Source organism: Xyrauchen texanus, chromosome 30 (assembly GCF_025860055.1).
Source record: "Xyrauchen texanus isolate HMW12.3.18 chromosome 30, RBS_HiC_50CHRs, whole genome shotgun sequence".
Lineage (NCBI taxonomy): Eukaryota > Metazoa > Chordata > Actinopteri > Cypriniformes > Catostomidae > Xyrauchen > Xyrauchen texanus.
In genome coordinates, this window is record NC_068305.1 from 35,999,956 (window position 1) to 36,024,567 (window position 24,612).

At 37.0% G+C, this 24,612-nt stretch overlaps 1 protein-coding gene across 2 annotated transcripts; it reads right to left on the reverse strand.

The window, feature by feature from the left end:
- Positions 1-1,594: 1,594 nt before the first annotated feature.
- Positions 1,595-24,612, reverse strand: LOC127624150 (feline leukemia virus subgroup C receptor-related protein 2-like). 2 transcript variants are annotated; one of them, XM_052098833.1, is made up of 10 exons: positions 23,863-24,612; positions 18,942-19,083; positions 17,611-17,751; positions 14,472-14,539; positions 13,881-13,984; positions 13,517-13,627; positions 13,158-13,263; positions 10,992-11,103; positions 9,646-9,701; positions 1,595-1,765 (listed from the first exon to the last, which is right to left on the reverse strand). In XM_052098833.1, the coding sequence occupies exons 1-10, from the start codon at positions 24,469-24,471 to the stop codon at positions 1,712-1,714; spliced, it is 1,503 nt and encodes a 500-aa protein (XP_051954793.1). In that variant the 5' UTR covers positions 24,472-24,612; the 3' UTR covers positions 1,595-1,711. The 2 variants fall into 2 exon arrangements, 1 of the variants encoding a protein (XP_051954793.1); XR_007968123.1 differs by lacking the exons at positions 1,595-1,765; positions 9,646-9,701 and having other exon boundaries at positions 10,994-11,103; positions 17,611-17,743.

The following is a 24,612-nucleotide window of genomic DNA, read 5'->3' on the forward strand; positions in this document are numbered from 1 at the left end:
ATGAAAATCCAGCATTTTCTTCTGGTTGAGCACTCATCTAATATCTTCTGAAGCACGTATTCATCAGCCAGAATCAAAAAAGGATCAAAAGTTCCTCTGATTCACAAATCATGACGGTCAGTCCATGACAATCCAAGCAAGCGATCCAGGCCTGTCAGGAGCTTGCTGCTCACGCTGGATCCGCACAAGCATGAGTGCAACTTCAAAGTAAAACCGCTTCATGTGTGCTATGAGTAAATGTCTTATTCACTATGCACTATATATTTTATTGGTTTGATTTGATATTTTTGGTGAAAATGCGATTGCTCACGTGGACATGTCATACATGGTTGCTGGAATACTGTGTGTACTGTTATTTCCTTCTTAATATATTAATAATTTCTTCATGTGCAAATAAATTACAAAAATGTTATGACTAAACAGAAATCTGAAGAAACTGCTAACATTTAAAACAAAATAGCATTTTTTTAATTCTTTTTACAAAGTTAAAGTTTAGTGTGAATTTGAGTTAGCAATTTTATGTTTGTGTTATATATTATATTAAATTGTGTGATATATATATATATATCGGCATTGTATCAGCCTATCAGCCACCCTGCTCTCTGGATATCGGCATTGGCCATTAAAAAACCCATATATTATAATTTTATAATGCAAAATTCAAATTTAACATGGTCGGCAGTGATTTGATGTTGCTGGCCATTACTTTTAATCAGAATTATTAATTCAGCTTTACAGAAAATCAGCTTTAATATCTATAACGTCTCAAAAACAATTTGATGAAAAAATCTGACTTTCTATAGCTTGGCATTACTTAAATTTTCACAGCGTATGTGGAAAAACTATTTTTATTTATTTTTTTGCTTGTTTATTAGGTGCTACTAGTTACAAATTTAAAAGGGAAATGGAAAATGCACCCAGCAGACACGCGGGGTCTCAGGATGATAAACATTTGACTAAATAAAAAAAAATAAAAAACTTGAAAGTGCTTAGAAGTGTTATAGATTTTTTTTTATTTTTATTACAACTTTTTAGACCTTTAATTATGGTCAAAATACTAAAGAATAGGAAAATTTGCGTTTTTATGAAACAGAATTTATATAGCTGCATAGATGGAAACCAACACAGCGCATTTAACTTTGAAGCTCTTATTTCTATTCAGTCACAATTTTTCTTAAATATGCACAATACTGACAAACATTTTGCATTTTCCTTCTGGGTTTCATCAGAGGATTTGGCTTTGAAACCTTCTATAAAACCTTTTTATTATTAAAGAGAATGTTACCATAATTAATTTTATTCACCAACTGATAAGCTAGTTAAAAATTAGATGATATCCTGAGATGATTATAGGTAAACTTAAAAAAAATTATCTTGTTGAACAAATAGACAAGCTTAATAGAAACAAGATCTGTTGAAACTAAGGATGCAGTCCCTGGCTGTTATAAACACATCTCTCTCTCTCTCTCTCTCTCTCTCTCTCTCTCTCTCTCTCTCTCTCTCTCTCTCTCTCTCTCTCTCTCTCTCTCTCTCTCTCTCTCTCTCTCTCTCTCTCTCTCTCTCTCTCTCTCTCTCTCTCTCTCTCTCGAAAACATTTTAGCTTCACTCTTGACATTGAAGGCAAGTTACAAACTATAAAGAAAAAAGTGTGAAATACTAAATACGATCCATTCTGAATTCACATTATCTGACAGAACGATGTGCAAGTGCGTTAGAGTTTGGCTTCAGCTACAACAGAAGGTGCAGTTGATCTTTCCAAAGGGTCCTAAAAACACAAAACACATAATAAATATAACAGTGAAACAGCTGTCATCATCACACATATCAACTGGAGGGCAGTTAGTGAGTCAAAGGAGTTTAATAAAGCTAAACACAACTATAGCCAAAACAAATAATTGACATTGTAGAAGTGCTATTATTGTTAACCATTCATTAAATAAAATAAAAATGCAACAATTTACGCTAAATTAAATTATGTATTTAAAATACAAATGACTAAATATGTACTTTAGTTTTAGGTATAAACTATTATAAAATATAAAACACTTACAATCTGTCTTCATTGCTTATAAGAATGCCACTAGACAGTGATAACACTAGACAGAAATTACACAGAGATAGGACTAACAAAAATTAAAATAAATGAAAAGGAGAAATTGAAAATAACACTACAATGCAGAAAGCAACATGCTACAAAAGACATGCACATTGCTCAAGGGTTAAGCGTTTGGATAAAGCAGACAACTTTCAGAACAACTACAATCAAGTAGAACGCATTTTTTTTAATCAGTTTATAAGATACAATCAAAATGTGTCAGAGTGTGAATCAGATTGGTGTGTGCCACCTGTACCTGAACCACCAGTGAGTGATAAAATAAGGCACAGATTCATTGATTGATCAGATGTGTGCAGGCGAGAGGGGAGACGTGCAACTGCGATCCTTAACGTCTGATTTCCCGACTGCTGCCTGCATGCGCACGCACGCACGCACGCGCGCGCACGCACACACACACACACACACACACACACACACACACACACACACACACACACACACACACACACACACACACACACACACACACACACACCTGATTTGTGCAAATGAGTCGAGCTGAACAGAGGAAACTATAACAGAGACGAGAGAAGAGGACAAGTAAAAAGAGGGAACAGGATATGCATACAGAGAGAGAACGGGATAAATGAAAAAAAGAAGAGTGGAAAGAGGAAACCGAAAATAGGATGCGTGGAAAGAGGGAACAGGACGAGTGGCAAAAGGAAACAGAAAATAGGATGTGTGGAAATAGGAAACATGTTAAGTGGAAACAGAAAATAGGATATGTGGAAACAGGAAATGGAATGAGTGAAAAGAGGAAACAGGAAGAGTATAAAGAGGAACTGGCTAATTGGAAAGTATAATGGGATGAGTGGAAAAAACAGAGTGGAAAGAGTAAATAGGGATATGTGGAAAAAGTGAAAGGGATGAGTGAAAAGTGGAAACAGGAAACAGGATGTGTATTAAAAGAATGTAATGCATGGAAAGAGAAAACAAGATGAGTGGAAAGAGGTACTTGATGAATGGAAAGAATAATGGGATGAGTGGAAAAAATAAAAAGAGTAAAGAGGGCTAAGTGAAAAGAGGAAACAGGATGAGAGAAGAGAGGAAACTGTATAAGGAAACAGAAAAAGGGATTAATGGGAAGGGGAAACAGGATAAGTGGAAAGAGGAAACGGGATATGAGGAAACAGAAAAAGGGATGAGTGGGAAGGGGAAACAGGATAAGTGGAAAGAGGAAACCGAAAAAGGGATTGATGGGAAGTGGAAACAGGATAAGTGGAAAGAGGAAACAGGATATAAGGAAACAGAAAAAGGGATTAATGGGAAGGGGAAACAGGATAAGTGGAAAGAGGAAACAGGATATGAGGAAACAGAAAAAGGGATTAATGGGAAGGGGAAACAGGATATGTGGAAAGAGGAAATGGGATATAAGGAAACAGAAAAAGGGATTAATGGGAAGGGGAAACAGGATAAGTGGAAAGAGGAAATGGGATATAAGAAAACAGAAAAAGGGATTAATGGGAAGGGGAAACAGGATAAGTGGAAAGAGGAAATGGGATATAAGAAAACAGAAAAAGGGATTAATGGGAAGGGGAAACAGGATATGTGGAAAGAGGAAATAGGATATAAGGAAACAGAAAAAGGGATTAATGGGAAGGGGAAACAGGATAAGTGGAAAGAGGAAATGGGATATAAGGAAACAGAAAAAGGGATTAATGGGAAGGGGAAACAGGATATGTGGAAAGAGGAAATGGGATATGAGGAAACAGAAAAAGGGATGAGTGGGAAGGGGAAACAGGATATGTGGAAAGAGGAAATGGGATATGAGGAAACAGAAAAAGGGATTAATGGGAAGGGGAAACAGGATAAGTGGAAATAGGATGAGTGGAAAGAGGAAATGGGTATGAGTGGAAAAGTTAAGTCATGTAATTTTTATTTGTATAGCGCTATTCACAACAGACGTCGATTCAAAGCAGCTGTACAGGAAATTATGCTACAAGAGAAAATAAAGCCGCAATGTCTGTCATCTTTGTGCTATATGATAAAAATTGTATTGCAGATTGTGCTTTAATAAGTAAATAATATTAGTTTTTTAGACCCCGAAATGAGCAAGCCAAAGGCGAATGCAGCAAGGAACAAAAAAAAAAACTCCATAAAATGAAGAAAATGAGTGAAAGAGGAAATGGAATGAGTGCAATGAGGGAACAGGATATAAAGTGTAAAGATTAGCAAAAGTGACAGTGGAGGACAGGATGACATGTGTTAATAGTGGCAGTTTCAATCTTTAGAGCACATCCTGTCACAGCGCTGGAATCTCATCACAATAATAAGAGCACAGGACACAGGAGCATGTGGAAGAAATGTCAGGAGGCCGTTAGTCATTTTATCTAGTATATGCAGACATGATAACAGCCATAAAATAATAGAAACACAATATGATTTTTGCAGCATGAAACAGACCTCGTTCAAGCAACAAACAAATACTGCAGATCACAGGCACAACATTAACTTATCTTGGAAGGGAAGGTCTGTATATACAGCTGCCCAAAAATGTATTTGGAAACTTGAGCCACACTAAAAATGTATGTCTTTGCATCATAAACAAAATATCAAATAAAGTGGAATTTTATGGAGTCAAATCCAAGCCACATATATTTGCAAATATATAACGCATCGCAAACAAAAATAAAGTATCACAAAAGAAAAAAGTATCGAGGAAAAAAAATAAGTGTTGCAAACATAAATGTAGAATTGCAAAATATAAATAAATATAGCAAAAATAAAGAATAAAGAAAATCACTGACTGTTGTAAAAGATACTTAAGAACTTTTTTATTTCTGCAACAGATTTTTAGCAGCAATGAACTTGCTGATCTTTTTCTTTGCGATACCTACAAATTATTTTGTAACGCTCCTTTTATTCTGTGTTTCCATCAAGTGTGAGCTCGTGATACCGCTTTCCCTTTAAGCGGTATCACTTTTCTGTTTCACTTTATGGCACTGTTTTGACATGGGAGTGGAGTCAGGGGATTGGGGTGCCTACAATCATCCATGTGTTTATCAAATCAGCCAATCGTGCGGCAGCAGTGCAGTGAATAATATCATGCAGATACAGGTCAGGAGATTCCGTTAATGTTCACATCAACCATCAGAATTGTGAAAAAATATGATCTCAGTGATTTCGACCGTGATTCTCTGTGCCAGACAGGCTGGTATGAGCCAGTCTGTAACTGCTGATCTCCTGGGATTTTCACACATAACAGTTTCTAGAATTTACTCATAATGGTGCCAAAAACACCATGTTATGGCTGATTGGTGTATTTTATACCTGATTTTTATAAAAGATTTATGTCTATCCCAGATCTGTTGTGCTGCATGCAACCCTGCTTCTGATCAACCCTGCTTCATAGGTTTCATGCATGTGAAATTGTCTACGCATGTGTGAATCTTTTTTTTTTTGCGTGAATTATTAATGAGATTGATTTGGCTCCATAAGTAACACTCCCTTCTCAAGCATGTGTAAGACATCATAGAAGATGTTTGTAACTGCCATCCATACGTCACGCCAAAGGCATTCAATGCTGAGAAATGTAGGCAAAACAATGTAATATTTTTATTAACATGTCACCTTGTTGCATAAATGTTGAGTACAAACAGTCACCCTAAAAATTTGAATGCTCGTAAATTTAGGTCTATGTATGACCATTTAATTAATCTTAATGCTTACCACTGGTTATGCATGCTTTTTCCTGACATGTAACTTCCCCTCCCACAGCCTCACATGGAAAACATGCACCTAGCGAGCTCCACATTTTCTACTCCTTGGTCTCCTCGAACTCTAAATGCATAAGTAATTTAAAAGGGTGTAGCTGTTTTAGAAAAGTGGCCCGACAGTCTAATAAGCATTGCCAATGCCCATTTCATTTTGGTCCTGTTTGTTAAGACAGCCAGCAGGGACATATTGCACCTAATTCTTTCAAACGGTTTATAGAAAAATATGGAAGTAAACATATGGAACAATTTCATCCTCATGATGTTCCAAACATATATGACTTTATTCCCTGACAAGCCTCTGTAAATATTAACTATTTTTCATAAAATTAAATCATATTTAGTATTTTAAGAAAGCAAGACAAACAGGTTTGGAACACAAAGAATTGAAGGCAATTTAAATTTCGTGATGAACTTTTCCTTCAATGAAAAGCGTATCATACACAAGATGAACAAACCATACTTTTTTGAAAAATACAAATTGTCTTACCTTAATGGAAACCCATGTCTCTCCACTGACTGAAGGAAAAACCAAGGGCAGTTGCTGCTTTGTTATATGTAGCAGCTCCAAGGTACATGATCTGAGGGAATTTATCTAATGTTACATTTATGTATCCCATCAGTAATTCTGTATGTATTTTTCGAGGCAAAGAAAACATAGTGAAGAGAAGAATTAGAAAAATACTTTTCTGGGGTAGCCATCTATGGTACCAAAAATCACAAGGCCATACATGATAAAAGATAACATTAGTTAATAACGGTTTACATATATATGTAACTAGAGAGAGAAAAGTGCAAACATACTTCAACAGAAACATACTTCAACAGCTGTTGGTGTCCCACATGGAGACCCAGTGCTTGCAACCGTTCATTCTATGCCCTAGGTGTGGACTTTCAGCCTTTACCGAACTGACTAAGTTGTCAAGCACCTCGTTTGTGATCTTAGAATAGGTGTCTTTTACAGAAATGCCATACTCATTGAGATGATGATTGATAGTCCTTGTTGACACACCAAGGAGCTGGGCAATACATGGAACAGACAGCTGCATATTCACTAGTTTCTGAAGATGCTCTCTGGAAAAAATAAACATTGGAGGTCCCTTTACTCCACTTCAAGTGCACTGTTATTTGCAATATGCCTCTCCACTGTGTTTTTAAGGTTTGGAGTTCATTAAGAAGTTCTTCTGGGACTGTATTTGATTATACACAGAGGTGATGAAAAGTAGCTCAGGGTTGCATACAAACTGAAAGTAGTCTAAATCCAATGGTTGGTGACACATTGCATACTGCAGTTTGGAGAGCAGTCTCTCCATTATCATCTTTCCCAGTTCAACACTAATGGCATCATTGTGCCCACTGCCCAACAAAATAACAGTTTCTTCAGTAAGTTATGAAATATACAAAATGCAAAATACATATATGTATACGTATGATCTTCTTGACTACAAGATATTATAGAAATTATAGCTTAATTTGTTATAATATTACTTTCTGTATAGCTGCTATACAAATACAAATGACTTCTTGACAGATTATTTGTTGTTTGACATCAGAGGATCCTCTCACGATTGTCAATTATCTGTTAGGACTAATAATCCTTACAAATATGAACACTATCCAAAGCAGCTGGCTAACGTTAGCGAGTATGGCTAATATATCCACTGCTTTAACTGATCTCCAACTGCTTTATCTGAAGCAAATGCGGTTAAAACACATTTAATGCTAATTAAACAAAAGGAAATGATCAACTTTACATACCTGAGATCCGACCGCATGTCTCTGCTTGGCCATGATGTTTGATCCGCGTTTCAAGCTAATGACGAAACTTCCAGGGAGGCATCCCTGAGCACATTGTACACGGCCCAGTCCCCTGACTTCACCCCCATGTCAAAACAGTGCCATAAAGTTAAACACACAGAAAAGTGAAGCGCAAAGGGAAAACGGTATCACGAGCTCACACTTGATGGAAACGCAGATTAAAAGGAGCGTTGAAAAATAATTAGTATGTAGATAAAAAAGGATCAACGTTCTTAAAGGGGTCATATAATGGTACATGCACTTTTTCAAGTTGATTGTACTGAAATGTGTGTTGGCTGTGCCTGTACACAACCATCCTATTATGATAAAAATCCATCCAGTGTTTTTGTTTTAATCTCCTTATATATTTTCCCCTGCCTCAAATCGAGCCGTTCGACCGTGTGACGTCACACGGTCGGACGCCCCTCCCAGGATTGTTGATTGACAGCAGTGTTTCAACACAGACCCGCCCTCGCTCGTGAGCGAGCTGTCAATCATAGTCCGTCATCATTGTTGATACACTGGAGCAGAATGGCGCCTAAGCGATTGTGGTGTCCTGTTCTTCGGTGTAATAACGAACACAGCAGTCATTTTGATGTTCCTAAATCTAAACCGCTGAAGACGCAGTGGCTGAGTTTTGTTTACGATGGGAATATTCCCCACGAGCAACGTCAATGCGTTCATGTTTGCGCGAATCATTTTTCACCAGACTGCTTTATAAACGAGGGTCAGTATAAAGCTGGTTTTGCTAAGAAGCTGCTGCTGAAAAAGATTCGGTACCAACTATTTATATTCCCTCTGCACCTCCAGAAGTAGTAAGTGTAACGTTTTATTAACCTTTATATTAATCTTTGCAAATCGCTTGCACGCTTCACAATGAATGTGGCTAATGTTTACACTCAGGGTACATTACGGCATGTTTTCCATAACGTTACGACGTTCTCAATATAATTCATAATCCCACGTTTATAATGAACAACGCGTTATGGTTATTGTGTTATTAAAAACTGTGTACGCAGGTGTTACAGTTAACATGGTAACACTAAGTTACACCTGGTTTACTTGTATGTTACTGATTAAGAAGTAATGTCAAAAAAACAGTTATACGGAGAATAACTCCAGAACGGAGGGGCGGGGTGACCAAAGCTCATTATCATTTAAAGTCATATGCTCTGAAACGGCGTGCTGAAAACAGAGCTGTTTTTGAGCAGGTAAAATTAGTGTTTTCTTAAAATACTAATGAGAATTTTTAATAAAAGTATATTACAAAGTTTTCATTTAGACCCTAAAGATTCATATTAACTTGTACAAAAATGGCAATATATGACCCCTTTAAGTTTCTTTTACAACAGTCATTCATTTTTTGCAATTAATTATATCTTGGATACTTTATTTTTGTTAGCAAAACATAATAATGTTTTTTTTTTACTCAACTTTCTTTTGCAATGCTTTATATTTTTGCAAATAAATGTGGCATGGATTTGACTCCATAGGATTTATTTGAAAGAAATGCAACACAAACTTTAAAATAATAGTTAAAAACAGTGATAAAAAAACAATAGCCGTATTATTCAAAATGAAGACAAATAGTAATTGTACACTTTTCTTTGTGGAACATGTTTACAGCTAATGTGATGAACTACATCTGTGATTTCCCTCTTAAAACACATGTGTAAACTTCATACACCCACTAAAATCATACTGATAACAAAAATGACTCAGAAAAGTGAAGTTCCGAGAAAAGATCTAGCATTATTTGTTTGTCAATGCCACTTGGTTTGGTTTTTAATGCAATTAAGTTGACATTTTAAGTTGTCTTAAGTGTCCATGTGTGTTTATTTTATGAATACATCTCATATAATTTATATGTCTGATGCATTTTATATGTAAACTCATTTTTGATGCTCTGCTTGTCTTCCACGAATATACAAAGAGTTATGGTGCAATTTCAGTCACATTTATGTAAGTGCAGCTGCAACTGTTCCACAAAGCAGCAGGCGTGTTTGGATTGGTACTTACAGCTGTCAGTGCTTGCTGGTTTGCCAACTGTCTGCGCAGATCTGACTTAATACAGCCTGAGATAAAGAACACAACCACAATGAGACACGTAGGACAGATTCTCAACTTTATCATGCCACTTCACAGTGTTAATTTTAAAGAATAAGATGAAAGATATGACTTATGACCTCTATCTTTCTGGAGAATCTCACTGCCCATTACGATTAAGATTTGACTTTATTTTCATGACAGTTAAGCCAACCATCCCCTCCATTAGAATACTATATAATATTTAAATAAATAAATACCATATATATTTTTTTTGTAAAACTTTTATGGTTGCATATAAAGTTGTATATGTTAACACGTTAACTACATCAGTTAACATGAAACAACAATGAACAATACTTTTAAAGCACATATATACACACGCATATATATATAAAAAAGTTACATTAACATTACATTAATTGTATTTAATTACCTAACAAAAAATTTTATATTTTCAAAAAAACATTTAGTATGTTTTAATGCTGGTTGAACGAACGAACGAACACACACACACACACACACACACACACACACACACACACACACACACACACACACACACACACACACACACACACACACACACACACACACACACACACCCCTTCATAAATTAAAGACTTGTCCCTGCTGATGCCCAAAAGTCTACCAAAACGGGCGTAAATGAGTTAAAGATGCCTGAAGAGAGTCCACAAAAGCTGCTCTGTTCAATGTCAACTCTCTTCCAGAACAAAAGAACAATTTTAACTCTCGGCTGAAGAAAAAACAAAGCAATTTTTTTGCATTTCCACAAACCAGTGATTTTCCATGCATGTAATCGCTCATACATTAACTTAAATCTTAGAGAACAGAGCAGCTTTTAAAATATCACTCATGCAGCATACATTTTTATATTTTTAAGAAGCATTGAAATCACCAGGAAGTATACTGTAACTTTAAAATGCAACCACACAATGACCAAATGAGTCAATCTCTAAATGGTGAGCTCTAGTAGACTGTAGAAATAAATGCTTTAAGTGTGTTGCTTTAAATTATGTTGTTCCAAATCCATATGACTTCTTTCTTATGTGGAACACAAAAGAATATTTTTACACAGTTTTTTTCTTCTCTCTTTTTTTCATACAATCAAAGCATTTAGTGACCAAAAAAGGGCACTGTCTGGAAAAGAGCAGCATCAACATTCTCCTTTTGCATTTCATCAAAAAAAGAAAGTCATACGGGTTTAGAATGACATGAAAGTGAGCAAGTGATGATAGAATTTGTATTTTTCCCTTTAAGAGACACAGAGGCAGATAGAGACACAGAGCTGTCTTCACCTGTCATAATGGTTCCTATCAGAAGGAAAACACACAGGAAGAGATTTCCAGCTAGAGTGTTAAACGAGTCCATCATTTTCCCCTGACAGATTGTGAATATGATCCCAAATACCTGCAGTAAGAGAACAGAGAGACATAATGAATGAGAAACCTATAGACTTGAGGAGATTTTAGCTGCAGTGGTGCATTATGCTCAATAGGTGCTGCATTTCAGGATTTGGAATTGTTGTGCATCATCATAGAAGCAATCTAAATGAGATTCTAAAAGAAGACACAATCTGAGCCTCTAATACAGGGGTCGGGAACCAATGGCCAATTAAAAATAAAGTGGCTCGCTGGGCGTCTCAACATTAATCACCAACACATGATCGTTTAAAACATTCAAGAGGTCACTTTCGTGCAGAAAGTGTGGGTGCGAATGCAAAGCTTTAAGTCAATGACAGTTTTGATTTCCTTTATCTTGAATTTGTCATGCAGCCTACTCCTGGTGAACAAGGTTTAAAATGAACACCCCGCCAAATGAGGAATTTTCATGCAAAGTATTTTGCTGATGTACCAGCCACTGTGGAAGGTGACCTGCAAGACTTCTCGGAGTGATATATTACAAGAAATGAGACGTGCATTTGACGAAACTTGATTATATTTTGAAGAAATGACGAAAAGAAAAGCCGCCGATGCATGTCTGATTTGATATGTGTGAGTCTGCTATTCAGGAGTGCAATTAAAGTGCTTCTAAAACACACACATTCATTGAGTTTTGGGCCTCGTTCACCAATAACTATTGATCTTAGCTGTTAAGAGTTATTTTATGAACATTCGTTATTTTTTATATGCGCCTAGGGTGTGAAATAGCACCCGCCACACTCCAAATGCGACGAGGCTCAATCAAGTTCGCGAGCTCCTTGTCCAAATGCAGGTATTTCATTCAAAAGTAATTTTGCTTATCTACCCGCAACAGGTGGGTGACTTGTAAGAAGTCTCGGAGTGACACATGACAAGAAATGCTGTTAGTCAAAAAGACACACGCTTGAAGAAACACACTTTACTCTATTTAAAAAAAAAAAAGACAAAATAAAAGCTGTAATTGCCCAAACAGCAAATCAGACACAAGCAGAGGCAGTGCAACAGGACCCTGTCTCGTGGAACAAGCGCATGTAAAGAGTTATCACTCATTTTGCTCTCTTTCATTCAACTGAAAACTGTTTGCAATAATAATGTAGTCTATGAGAATGCTGCACATGATCTCCGATCATCTTGTGAGGTGCTGTGAGTTTCGCTTTATTTCCACAGAGCAGTTCACTCATACACATTGTGAACGCAACTCTGCAGGTTCAGTAATGGTATCTTTGTATTAAAGAAACAAAGAATGAAAGTGATTAAATCATAAAGTAATACAAGACAAGTTTACCTTGAACCTAAAAGCTCTAATTTCTTTTCTTTAGGCAGCATTAACTATTACCAAAACGCAAAACAAACACATTCGATAAGAACACACATTTGGCAGCATTTTTTACAAGGGAATTTATTAGGCTTATTTATTATGATGATTATTATAATTCATCTTTACATTTATAATTGTCTTTAGTTCTTAATTTGTAGGCTATTAGTCATTTTTGCATATTTGGTTGTTTTTGAGTAGTCTATATGCAATTTTATTGTATTAAAAAACTTTGTTTTTGAAAATAGTAAATTATTAATTTGTGCTATGGCTCTTTCAAAAAATGCATCTACCAAAACTAAAAAAAATTGGCTCCTTAGTGAAAAAAGGTTCCCGACACCTGCTCTAATAAATTATTATAATTTTTCTGCATAGAATCTTTATCTTTGGCATGACTTTATAGTGACATGCCAAGTGAAATGCATAAAGTTCACTGTAGCAAAATAATACCATGTCTTGCAAATTAAATAGTTTAAAATAAATGAAAATGATCAACTTTAAAATTCTAAGATATTACCAGGTTTTCTATGACTGTAAAATAATTCTGCATTGTCCTAAATGGTTGTTTTGTGCATTTGAGCATGCAAATGACTAGAGTGGGATTCACTTTTATTCAGGTGTACAAGTGTGAATAGGTCTGATGTAAATGATCGCTGATTTGTAATATGTTGATATCATTGTACATGACATTAAAACAGACCTCAATCATTAAAATCACACACACAGACCTGTGCGGAACAGTTCAGAAGACCTGATGATGTTCCCTCAGACTCTGGGTAAGTGAGTTCCACAGCAAACTCAAAGCCAAGGGGCAGATAACCCGTCATGAAGAATCTACAGAAGAACACACAAATAAAACCAACATACAATATATTTAATAACTCTGGATCCAGGAAAATTTTCATTTAATAAGTAATTTAAGAGGGAACTTAGCAGACAGAAGTGTCTAAAATTTGTGAGTGTGTTTGGAGTCAAACTTAAATAAAAAATGCTGTAAATAATAGATAGCTCCTGGACAGGTCCCGACAGATTGTCATTTACAAAATCTACACATCCCCCACCACATGCATCTTAAATTCTCTCTTACCCGAGGCTTCCCGCTGTGATGAAAACCACCCACAGGTGTCCCAGATCCAAAGTAAAAGCATAAAGCAACAGACCCAGAAGGGACATGAGATACACAGCTAGAGTGGTCTGTCTGTGGAGAGATCAGATACACAGCGAGAGTCAGAAACACAAAACAAAAGGTTACGGGGTCAGTGAGGTCAAGGTTCATGGGTCGAAGAGGCAAACACCTGGACAAACACACTAAACTAAATCATATGAGCAGACTCACAGGAGGGAGGACACGATAACAAACTTGTCCAAGAAAGAATCTGCTGGTTTTAAGACTAAGGTTTATGGAGTGCTGCTGATGGAGTGATGTCTGAAGGCCATCTCCAAAGACTTACTTGTATGTTTTGGATCGGTCTAACCAGATCCCACAGATGAGGGAACCCACCATGCCAGCGGTTACAATGGTGAGGCCGATCCTGCCCACGTTCACTTCCTCTCCCTGCCAAACCAGAATAAACATTCACATACAAACTCTATTGAAATGGTTCTCAACTGGTTTTGCTTCAAGACAACCCAACAGGTCTCAACATTGTTTACTGTACAAAAGTAAACAGAAATATAGTTCAAATCTAATTTTGAATTTGGTTAATATAACCACCATGAACTGTGTACGCACAACAGTTAAGAGTTTGAGAGTGTGGTTTCTAAATGTCCATTGAATTTTGTTTTATGGTTTTGGAAAGCCAATAATTCACTCACCAAAAAAAAGAAAACTGGTTGAATTCTCATTGTTAGTGAACCCATATTTAACTGTCGCCTTGGTTTAACCTTGCACAGTTTTGTTCATTATTTTCAAGGAATTATGTGCCAAAATGGAAGGGATTTGGGGTTTGTCTATATCCCACAAAGTTTATTTTAGTGTGAATTTAGTGCAGGCCAGGGTCTTTTATGATTGGCTGGACAGCCGATGAGTGGGAGGGACTTACGTGATAGTGTTCGATGATCATTCGGTTGAGAAGTGTACCGACAGCATAGAAACAACCAACGTTCAGTCCTGAAAAAAGACAGAAATGTTAAATAGCCAATCAGAATCAGGTTCGAAAAATTAAGGAGGGTGCGTTTATATGTTGAGATTACAATGTAGGGGTTAGGGATTTTTTTAAGCATTTTTAAGTATTTACTATATCCCAATTTATGTGAAGCACGCAACAAAACTACTACAGTTGTTCTGACTGAAATAACAAGCTATATGAACACTGAAGCAAAGTTGGCACACTGTTGCTCCCCAATACTTACTTTATTAGGCATACAAGCTTTGGTGATACAATAATGCTACTGTATATAAAGCTGAGAAGAGAGAATAGTCCAGAATTGCACAAGCCGAGAATGTGAAGGGTTAGGCAAATAAATCTGTATCCAGCTGCAATGGACGATCACCCCAGGTGTTCGCCTCTATAGTGTGGCCACTTCAATACGCATCCCGTATAATGGGAAATACATAGTATTCACCGGGTGGGGAGTTGTACCCCCGATCATTTGCTAGGTGAACAGGGGGAGGGGATCACAATCAGGGCCCGGTTGCATAAAACTGTTTTAGACTACTCTTACAAGTTAGTTGTCTTAATTTTTATTCTTAACATTTTCAGTCAATTGCATACAAATTTAGATTGATCTAATTTAAGACAGCAGACACCTAAGCTAAGTTTTGTTTACATTCGATTTTGCCATGGAAAATAACTGTGATCTGAGCCAGTAGGGCTTGACTTCTGAGACGATGAGACTTTGACTTCTACAATGGTAACACAATTCCTTGTTTAAAATTCACTACATTTGTTAATTAAATTTTTTTTAAGCAATGCATTCTTTTAATAAGCAAATATTTGTGTTGAGCACCCACTGTTGGCCATTTTTTTTTTTTTTTAAAGCTGTTCAATGTCTTTTTCCATAATGCAATGCAAATCTGACTGTCTTACTAGAGACAACTGTGAGCTTGTTTTTTTGCAACAGGCTTTCTCTGGTGTCTTTCGGTAGTCAGACTAATTTTTAGACAATGTCTTAAGTTACTGGCTATGTTTATGCAACCGGCCCTAGGAACCATATTAAAACTAAACTTCAGTCACTCTTTCCTCACACTGTCGTCCTTCGGAAGACAATGCAGAAAAGCTGAATTTCCACATCCAGGAACGGCTAAACATTTTAAAATCTTCCCAGACATTGTAATCTATTTTTAGTTAAATAACAACAACGTTCCCTCTAGTTGTGTATCAACTTATAGTGATGTAGAGCACCAGTGGACGGACCAAAGAGGCGATGATGTAAAAGGAGGCATTGTTCTCTTGATGTGGAAGTGGTCAATGCATTAATGAAGGCCCCCAAATAACAGAGAAGTCACAGAAGTAGAGAACCAAACTGTTTTTGCAGCTTTGTGTCAATCAATGCTCTTTTTGAGCTAGAGAGGAAGTTTTGAATTCTGGAACTTACTGTTTTTTTTTATAGTACATTAAACTCTTATGAAACTCTTATTTTAAAACATTACGGAAAATGTTATTACTCATGACATGACCCCTTTAAAGTTTAGATGCATACAACTGTTTAAAGTTAATTTGGTAGACTAGCATTTAGTTGACCTCAAAGCTAACAGACATCACTTAATAGCCACCAGGGTTGGGCTGTAACGGAATACATGCGACAGCGTTACCTATTCAGAATACATAATTGAAGTAACTGTATTCAGCCACGTTTACATTTTGAAGCACCTGCTTTCAGAATACAGTTACTTTATAACATGTTGTTAGAATACTTCTCTCATAATGACCACAAAATAAGGCAGAAAAAAAACATTATTTTAAATCAAGTGTGAAACTTTATCTGAACAGCACTGCACATGTGTCCTTTCGGTCTCTCTTTCATTAGAGCAGCTGCAGCATGATCTGTGTTGCCAGGGTTTCATGCCAAACTGGGATCATTTGAAAACACGGTCACGGTTCATAATCATAGAATCGTAGGTTGCATTTTTGGGATGCTTTAATAATGGACTGAGGTCACCAAAATGTTTGATGGTAGTGAAATGTTTGATTTGGTGAGTCACATCCACATCAGGAACTTACAGAATAAACAGTTGAGAAATAGCTGTTATTAACGAGAGGGATACTATAATATTTCTGGCTTTTAGATGGGAGGCAAGTTCAGTGTGACACGTATTGTAATATACAGGCATATTAATATTTATATCTCACTTTTTTTTTAAATATATAAAAAAAACAAGATAAAAGAATCAAAAGCACCCAATAATAAAAGTGCAGATAATAAAAGAGATAGAAAACAAAATGTGTAAATAGGCCTAAATATGGAAATATGCAAGCAAGCCTAGTTAAAATCATTAATATACTACATTGTTGTCACATGATCTCACTATTTTTTCTTCACGTAGCATTTAGCTATCATCTTGAAAATATATATGGTTAATTTTACATTTACATTTATGTATTTGGCAGATGCTTTTATCCAAAGCGACTTACTTATTACAGGGACAATCCCCCCGGAGCAACCTGGAGTGAAGTGCCTTACTCAAGGACACAATGGTGGTGGCTATGAGGATTGAACCAGCAACCTTCTGATTAACAGTTATGTGCTTTAGCCCACAACACCACCACCTCTCCGTGGAGAAAGAAATTAGCATTTCTTATCTAATTTTGTGTCAAATATTGTAGTGGACCACAAAATGCCTTCTGACTTACAAGAAGAAATACATTTAGTGTCCAACTCCACATCTAATTTAAAGAAACTAGCCATTCAGCTTCACTTAGATGAGTTAAAAGTCCAGGTGTAGCTTTCAGATAAGTTAATAATGACATATAACACGTAATTCTTCCAATAGTGCCTTGCCTTTTTAAATATTTATTCTAAAAGTATTCTGAATACTTACATTTATTTAGTAATGTATTCTGAAGACATTACATAATAAGTAACTAAAGAGTATTTAGTATTCAGCCCAGAATAATTTAAGTCAAATTCTGGCCAACCCTGATAGCCACAAAAACATTTGATTTCATGGAGTCTTTAAATGCCAAAGAGCATATGTAATTAAGACATGTTCTGAGGTCGTAAATGGGGAGAAACATTCACCATAACTGATGACGAGTAGGATGAAAGCTTTGTTGCGAAGCAATCGGAGTATGGAGGCTGTGTATGAGTAGCTTTCCGGAGAGATCTGACGAGCCACAGCCTGGGCGTGAGTGGGAGGGACCTCCGGACGGTCCTGAAACACTGACAACAACATAAAATCACAAACTTGTCCAATCACCTGCCAGACACTTCACAGAGAACTCTTTAAATAAAAAATTTGGAAAGAAGGAAAGTTTGAAAGAAAGTTGCAACAAAATGTATTTTTAAAAGTCTGAAAGTATGCAAGAAAAAGTTTGAAAGAAAGCTTGAAAGTAAAAGTTTGAAAGACAATTCGAAAGTTTAGAAAGAAAGAAAGAAAAAAGGAAAATTCAAAAGGTTGAATGTTCATAAGACAGTTTGAAAGAGAGAGAAAGAGAAAATGTTGTAATTAAGAACGTTCGAAAGTGAAAAAAAAAAAAAAGTATGAAAGTAACTTTAAAAGGAAGTGTAACAAATCTTCACACAGGGAGGGAAAGAGGACACAGGGAACCGGGTTTCTTCAGTCTGAGGTAAGGCTTTTTAATTGTAAACTCTTCTGAGCTTATAGCTTCACATTAGCTCTTTAGCTTCACATTGACTCGTTAGCTTCACATTGACTCGTTAGCTTCACATTGACTACTCAGTTGGACCCTAGATCTCTGGTTCTCTCTCCCTTCTTGGCGTGGTGTTTTATATCGCTCTCCCCAAGCTCACTGCAACTCCCCCCCCCCCTTTTTTTTGCCTGCTGTTCTCAAAACCGCAGGTGACTGAACCCTTAATATTTTCTCTATTAAACATGTGCTAGATATATAAAAAAAACTCTCCCACAGTATTTGAGCTGTTGGAGATGTCTATTTATAGAACTATTAATCAGAAACACTAGTGTTGTCCTTTAGAAGTCTGTTATTTACAGAATAAATCAATGATGAAAACATCAAAACAGATTATTTCAAGGGAAGTTAAGACTACACAATAAACATAAAAAAAAATGGCATGTGAAACAACACTGAAATGTGACCTGGTTCTTGCATGAGGTTTTGTGGCTGGGTCAAGATAAAAATGGCAGATCGTTATTTAAACAGCTGAAATAAAGAGAATGTAAAGAGTGAAAAGAGAGCAAAAGTGTTACATGTCAAAGTATAAATAGTGTTACAGTACGTGCATGCACATGATCCATGTACAAATATATATGTAAATACGTATATGTGGTTTTGTACAAAAAAAGAACAAAAACAGGACTCAAAAAGAGGAAGAGAATATTCAGATTGAATATTCAGACATTCTCTGACATCACCATTGACTTTTGTTCTTACCAATGACAACCAGAACAAACAGGAAGGTAGCCACGCCCGCTGGGATGTAGAACATGACTCGTATGTGACCCGCCAACTTGTCCAGATCATCCACATTTGGAACCAGGATTGGTGGAACAAGAAAGCCAATGGCGACCCCTAACTGAAAGGAAAACAAATATGTCTAAGGTCAAAAACAAAGCAGGACTTCTAAAATACATGCTCTACACAAGTTCATGAACGCAAATGCAACACAATCTCAATTTCAAATCTCGCTGCATTACGAAATGTGTCCAAATTCTTTCTAGTAAGTCAGTCCACTGTCAGCCATCTTTGGAACGCTCTCGGGAGGCTATTTCCAGTCATGCCAGTGCAGCTCCTATCTACTTGAATGGGAAAAGACCAAAATCTCCTTAACGGTTGGTCAAGATTACGATCAAAGGACACATTTCAAATCAGCAGTAAAACCTGACCTCAATGTCACCATACATTGTGCTTCTTTACCTCAGATTACGCTAAAACACAATTTTCTCGGCTTGTATAGCTAATGTGCATGCACTCTGTTTAGTTGATTGACAGGTGATGTATTTTACCTGTAAGGCGGGATTCCTTTCTACATCCATTGACCGTTGGCTGCAATTGGGCGTTCCAGTTTCTCCCATTCATTTAATAGAAGTGGCCCATCTCTGCTAAATAATCTCTGATGTGTCCGAACGAAATTCATAACAGCTCAAGTATGTGTTGCATTCTAAGGGTTGCCATAGGAGGCACTAAAGTGGGCATTTGAGTAAACAGTCTTTTTCAGTTTTCAACAGTCAGTTTTCTTTTTCCGCTGAACTACGGTCATGGTTGAAAAGGATATTGCTGAGCAATGTTAGTTAAAGTTTGTTAAACTGTCAACATGTTTAGCTTGCTAGCTACTTGAATGATATTATATATTATAATATATTGCTACCCTTATAATGGGTTTCATTTATGACGATGTCATTTCAAAATCTGAGGTATATTTACTCCTTACCTGGGACTTCAAAGCCCTCAATTGCTCTCACGTACCCAAGGACCAGGGACACATCAAAGGACCTTGAGGCCTTGGGGCTCAAAAGTCATGAGTTGGGAGCCCTCATAGTATTTTGTCGGGGTGTAGTTACAAAAAGATAGGGCCCTCAATGGTGTTTTGTTTTCGGGAGGGGCCCTTACTGTTTGATTCATATGTAATCATTAAACAACAATAAAAGTTCAGAGGCTTAATGAGTTTGCTCTGTTTTTTGAAGCTCATCTCAGAGTTGTTGTCATAACAAGGGGAACATAAACTCAAACCGGCTTATTTACCATCAACAGGATTAGATTGCAGCTTTATAAATGCCGTTGATACTGGAAATCCATATGCTAAATTTTCCAGTAGCACCCTGTTGAACTAAAGACAATAATAATTTTGTATTCTAAAATTAAATAATAATACATAATAATAAATATATATTTACTGATAAACACAAAAAATTATTTAATATAATTTAAAATATACATGAATTGCACCAAAAAATATCAAGAAACATCTGGGTTATATTTGACCCTAAAGTAAAAAAAAATGTATACTATGAATAAAACATGTAGGCCTATATTATATACCATAGTTACTATAATTTATTATATATACTTTTACTAGGATATTAACCTATGAATGGCTTACTTATAGCTGGCTCTGCATATTAAGATGGGATCCGAGAAAGTATTTTTAACAAAAAAAGTTACATACTTCAGTTTTAAAGGTACAGAAGCAAAAACAATATGCATGTTTAATTGCAAAGCCCAAAACATGTGTACAGGCGAACATTCTAGCCTTTGAAATTATACTCTATCTGACCATGTGGGTAAACACAGATGGTCGACGCATGTACACTATGACTGCTATGAGACACTGGACTATTTCTGTACTAAAGTTCAGACCCATAAATATGTCTTTAAAGTCTTTCAGACTTGAGTTAAACAAATGCAGAGATCACCTGATCTTCTTACGCATGCACTCTTGTTTTCACTTTCGTCTCTTGTTGTTCACCAGAGTCTAAGTTGTCTTCAAACTGTTGGGCCACACACAGACAGTCCACGTGGACTGTCCTGATGATGACATTTGCGTCACGCATACTGTGCCGTGAGAGCGATCATCAACATAGACAAACAAGGCATTAAATGGTAAATGGTCTGCACTTATATAGCACCTTTTTAACCTTCGCTGTATTCAAAGCGCTTTACACTGCGTCTCGTTCACCCATTCACACACACATTCACACATTAATGACGGCAGAGCTGCCATGCAAGGTCCTAGCCTGCCATTGGGAGCAACTTGGGGTTCAGTGTCTTGCCCAAGGACACTTCAGCATGTGGAGTCTTGTGGGCCGGGATTCGAACTGCCAACCCTGCGATTAGTGGACAACCCGCTCTACCACCTGAGTAACAGCCCCTGTTATACTATACTTTTGCATTGAAGGCCAAAGTATACTTTGGATGTCTGCATTGTGGTTCGCTCTGCACACAGTGTGCTTGCTTGATGCAGATTTCGTCATTTGCACAGTCCGAGCGGACTGACCGCAAGCAAACCTTATTTTCTCAAGAGGCGGACGAGGTCCTCATCTCTATGCACCATCTGCACATGCACCTGGCATTGACTGTACTAAAAGAGATTCACAAAACAGCTGTACTGGGCATGTGTCGAACGCGTTTGCATGTGATTTTAGCCTTCTGAAGCTTTCATAGGACTGAGTTGTAGAATTAGCCACGCCCCTAATTCCAAAACCCCACCCTCCAAAGATAATTATTCACCAACACCTAGCAGAAGAGCAGCATTGTTTGTTTCTGTGGCTGTCAAATTCAATAGAGGCACAATAGCACCACTATTGTATGTATGTTTAGTGGATAATTTCAGCATTACTTTTTGCAATTTATGAATTTTGTAAATGATACCAATAAAAAAATTAAAGGTAAACTCAGTAACTTACATGTTTGCGGAATTTGGACTTGACACCTAGTGGCATGGATGTAGCATAATTCAAAATCAATAGTTTTCAGTTTCAGATACCATTGTAGAAATGTGCTATTCATAGTCAGCCAAATGTAGGTTTCTGAGATTAAGTGAGTAGTATTCAGCTGGCCGTGTGATCATAACATGTACCCCCCTCTCCATGTACAACCCCAATTCTGAAAAAGTTTGTACAGTATGAAAAATGCTAATATAAACAAAAAAGTGATTTGTTAATTATATTCAAACTTTGCTATATTGAAAGCACTACAACTACACATTATAGGATGTTTTACCTTGTGAATTTCATTTTCTTTTTTTCTTTTTTTATGTACATTCATTTCAAATCAGATGATTGCAACATGCTCCAAAAACGTTGGGAGAGTCGAGTGTTTACTACTGTGAAACACCACCACTTCTTCTAATAACACCTATTAACCATTTGGGCACTGAAGACACAAGTTTATTAAGTTTAGAAAGTGGAATTTCCCCCCATTCGCCCATTATGTAGGTCTTTAGCTGCACAATTTTATGCTGTCTTTGTTGCCGGATGGTGTGCTTAATAATGTGCCACACATTATCAATTGGAGAAAGATCAGGACTGCAGGCAGGCCAATCTATCACCCACAGTCTCTGCTTACATAGCCATGCACTTGTAATCCAGGCTGGATGTGGTTTGGTGTTGTCCTGCTGGAAAATGCTGGGACGTCCTGGATAACAGTTCATGTTGCTCCAAAATTTGTACATATCTGTCTGCATTCATGGAGTTCACACAGATGTGTGAGTTACACACACCATGGGCACTGGTGTGACACTGACACTGGCTTTTGGACCTGATGCTAATAACAGCTTGGATGGTTCTTTTCGTCTTTGGACTGGATAACACGAAGTTGGCAACGTTACTGGACAGTGTTGATGTACGGCTTCTGCTTTGCATAGGTGTCTTAACTTGCATCTGTGGATGCAGCGGCGAGTGGTGTTGGGTAACAAAGGTTTACTAAAGTAACCCAAAGCCCATGATCATGATATCCATTACAGATGAATTATGTTTTTTTAGACAGTGATGTCTGAGGGATCAGAGATCACGTGCATCCAGACGTGGTTTTCGTGTTGCCCTTTACGCACCGAGCTTTGACCCGATTCCTTGAATCCTTTAACTATATTGTGCACCGTAAAGGGTGAAATGCCCAAAATGATTCCAATTTGTGTTTGGGGAACATTGTTCTCAAAGTGCTGGATTGTTTGCTGAAGCATCAAATTGACAAATGTCGAATGATCCTTGCTCTTGAAGGACTAGGCAGTTTTTGGAGGCTCCTTATATAATATGACATGATTGCCTCACCTGTTTAACATCTCCTGTTTCACATCGTCTTATTTCAACTTGTCAAATTGTTATTAGTCTTAAATTGCCCGTCTCAAATTTTTGAAGCGCGTTGCAATCATCTGATTTGAAATTACTGTAATTTTTTATTTTTTTTTACTATGAAATTCACAAGGTAAAACTTCATATAATGTGTAGTTGTGGTGCTTTCAATATAAGTGTGAATATCATTTACAAATCACACCTTTTTGTTTTTATTAGCTTTTTTCAAACTGTCCCAACTTTTTTGGAATTGGGGTTGTAGAATAAATGTAAAAAAAAAATATATATTTTATACATGTATTGCAAACATTTTTTAAATGAGGAACACCTTTAAGATTGAAGTTTCAAAATGTTCAGCATTCAACTCAGCATACGTTTCTAATATTTGTATACCGCACTGCAATTACGTCTTTTGCTTTCACCTATTTGCACACTGGATTATGATTGGCATCCATGTGCGCACGCAACCAACGGCATGCGGCATTTCTTTAATGCATAACCAAAATCTAAAACCTAAGCTTACCTACAACTTAAAACCCCTAAAATAATAAGAACAAAAATCAACCCACCTGATTTCCGAAGACCCCGATGGAACACGCAGTGGACACCTCATCCGAACCGAACCACACCGACGCGATGCGCGAGGGCATCCCGAGGATGAACACCTGGGCCACGGAGCAAGTTAACTGACCCAGAAATGTCACGGGAAAAAGGTCCGGTCTTGCACTGGCCACCTTGATCCACGTGCCTGCGCAGTTCAGTGCAGCGGCAACGAGCGCGATGACCCGCAGACCTTTTTTATCCAAGAGCCACGAGACGGGAAAAATGAGCGGAATGTACGTTAACATGTAAATCATGGACATCCAGTCAATGGTGAAAGAGTCCACGCTATAGAAGCGCATGAATATATTGTTGATGATCCCGTATTGAATCCACTGATATGAGTTACACAGCGAGTATGAGCTGAATAAACACACTATGATCCATCTCTTCTTATATAAACGCGTTACCGGCGGCGAGGTTTGATGCTCAAGACACACCTCAGCATCAGTCACGGCCGTTTTGGATAAATATGTATTATAATTCACCTCCCGACTCACCGACTTTAACTCCTCGCCCATTTCCTCTCTATTAAAATGCCTTCGAAACCTAGTAACAATGTCATAGATGTCATTCATTCATGTTAACTTATGTCAAACTAGCTTGTTTAAATACTTACATTACATGGCATATTAATGATATAATAACTGAGATTCAATTCTAGCAAATAAACATCCAATCTCGCTTCGATTTATATCAATCCGCTGCACGGATTTGAT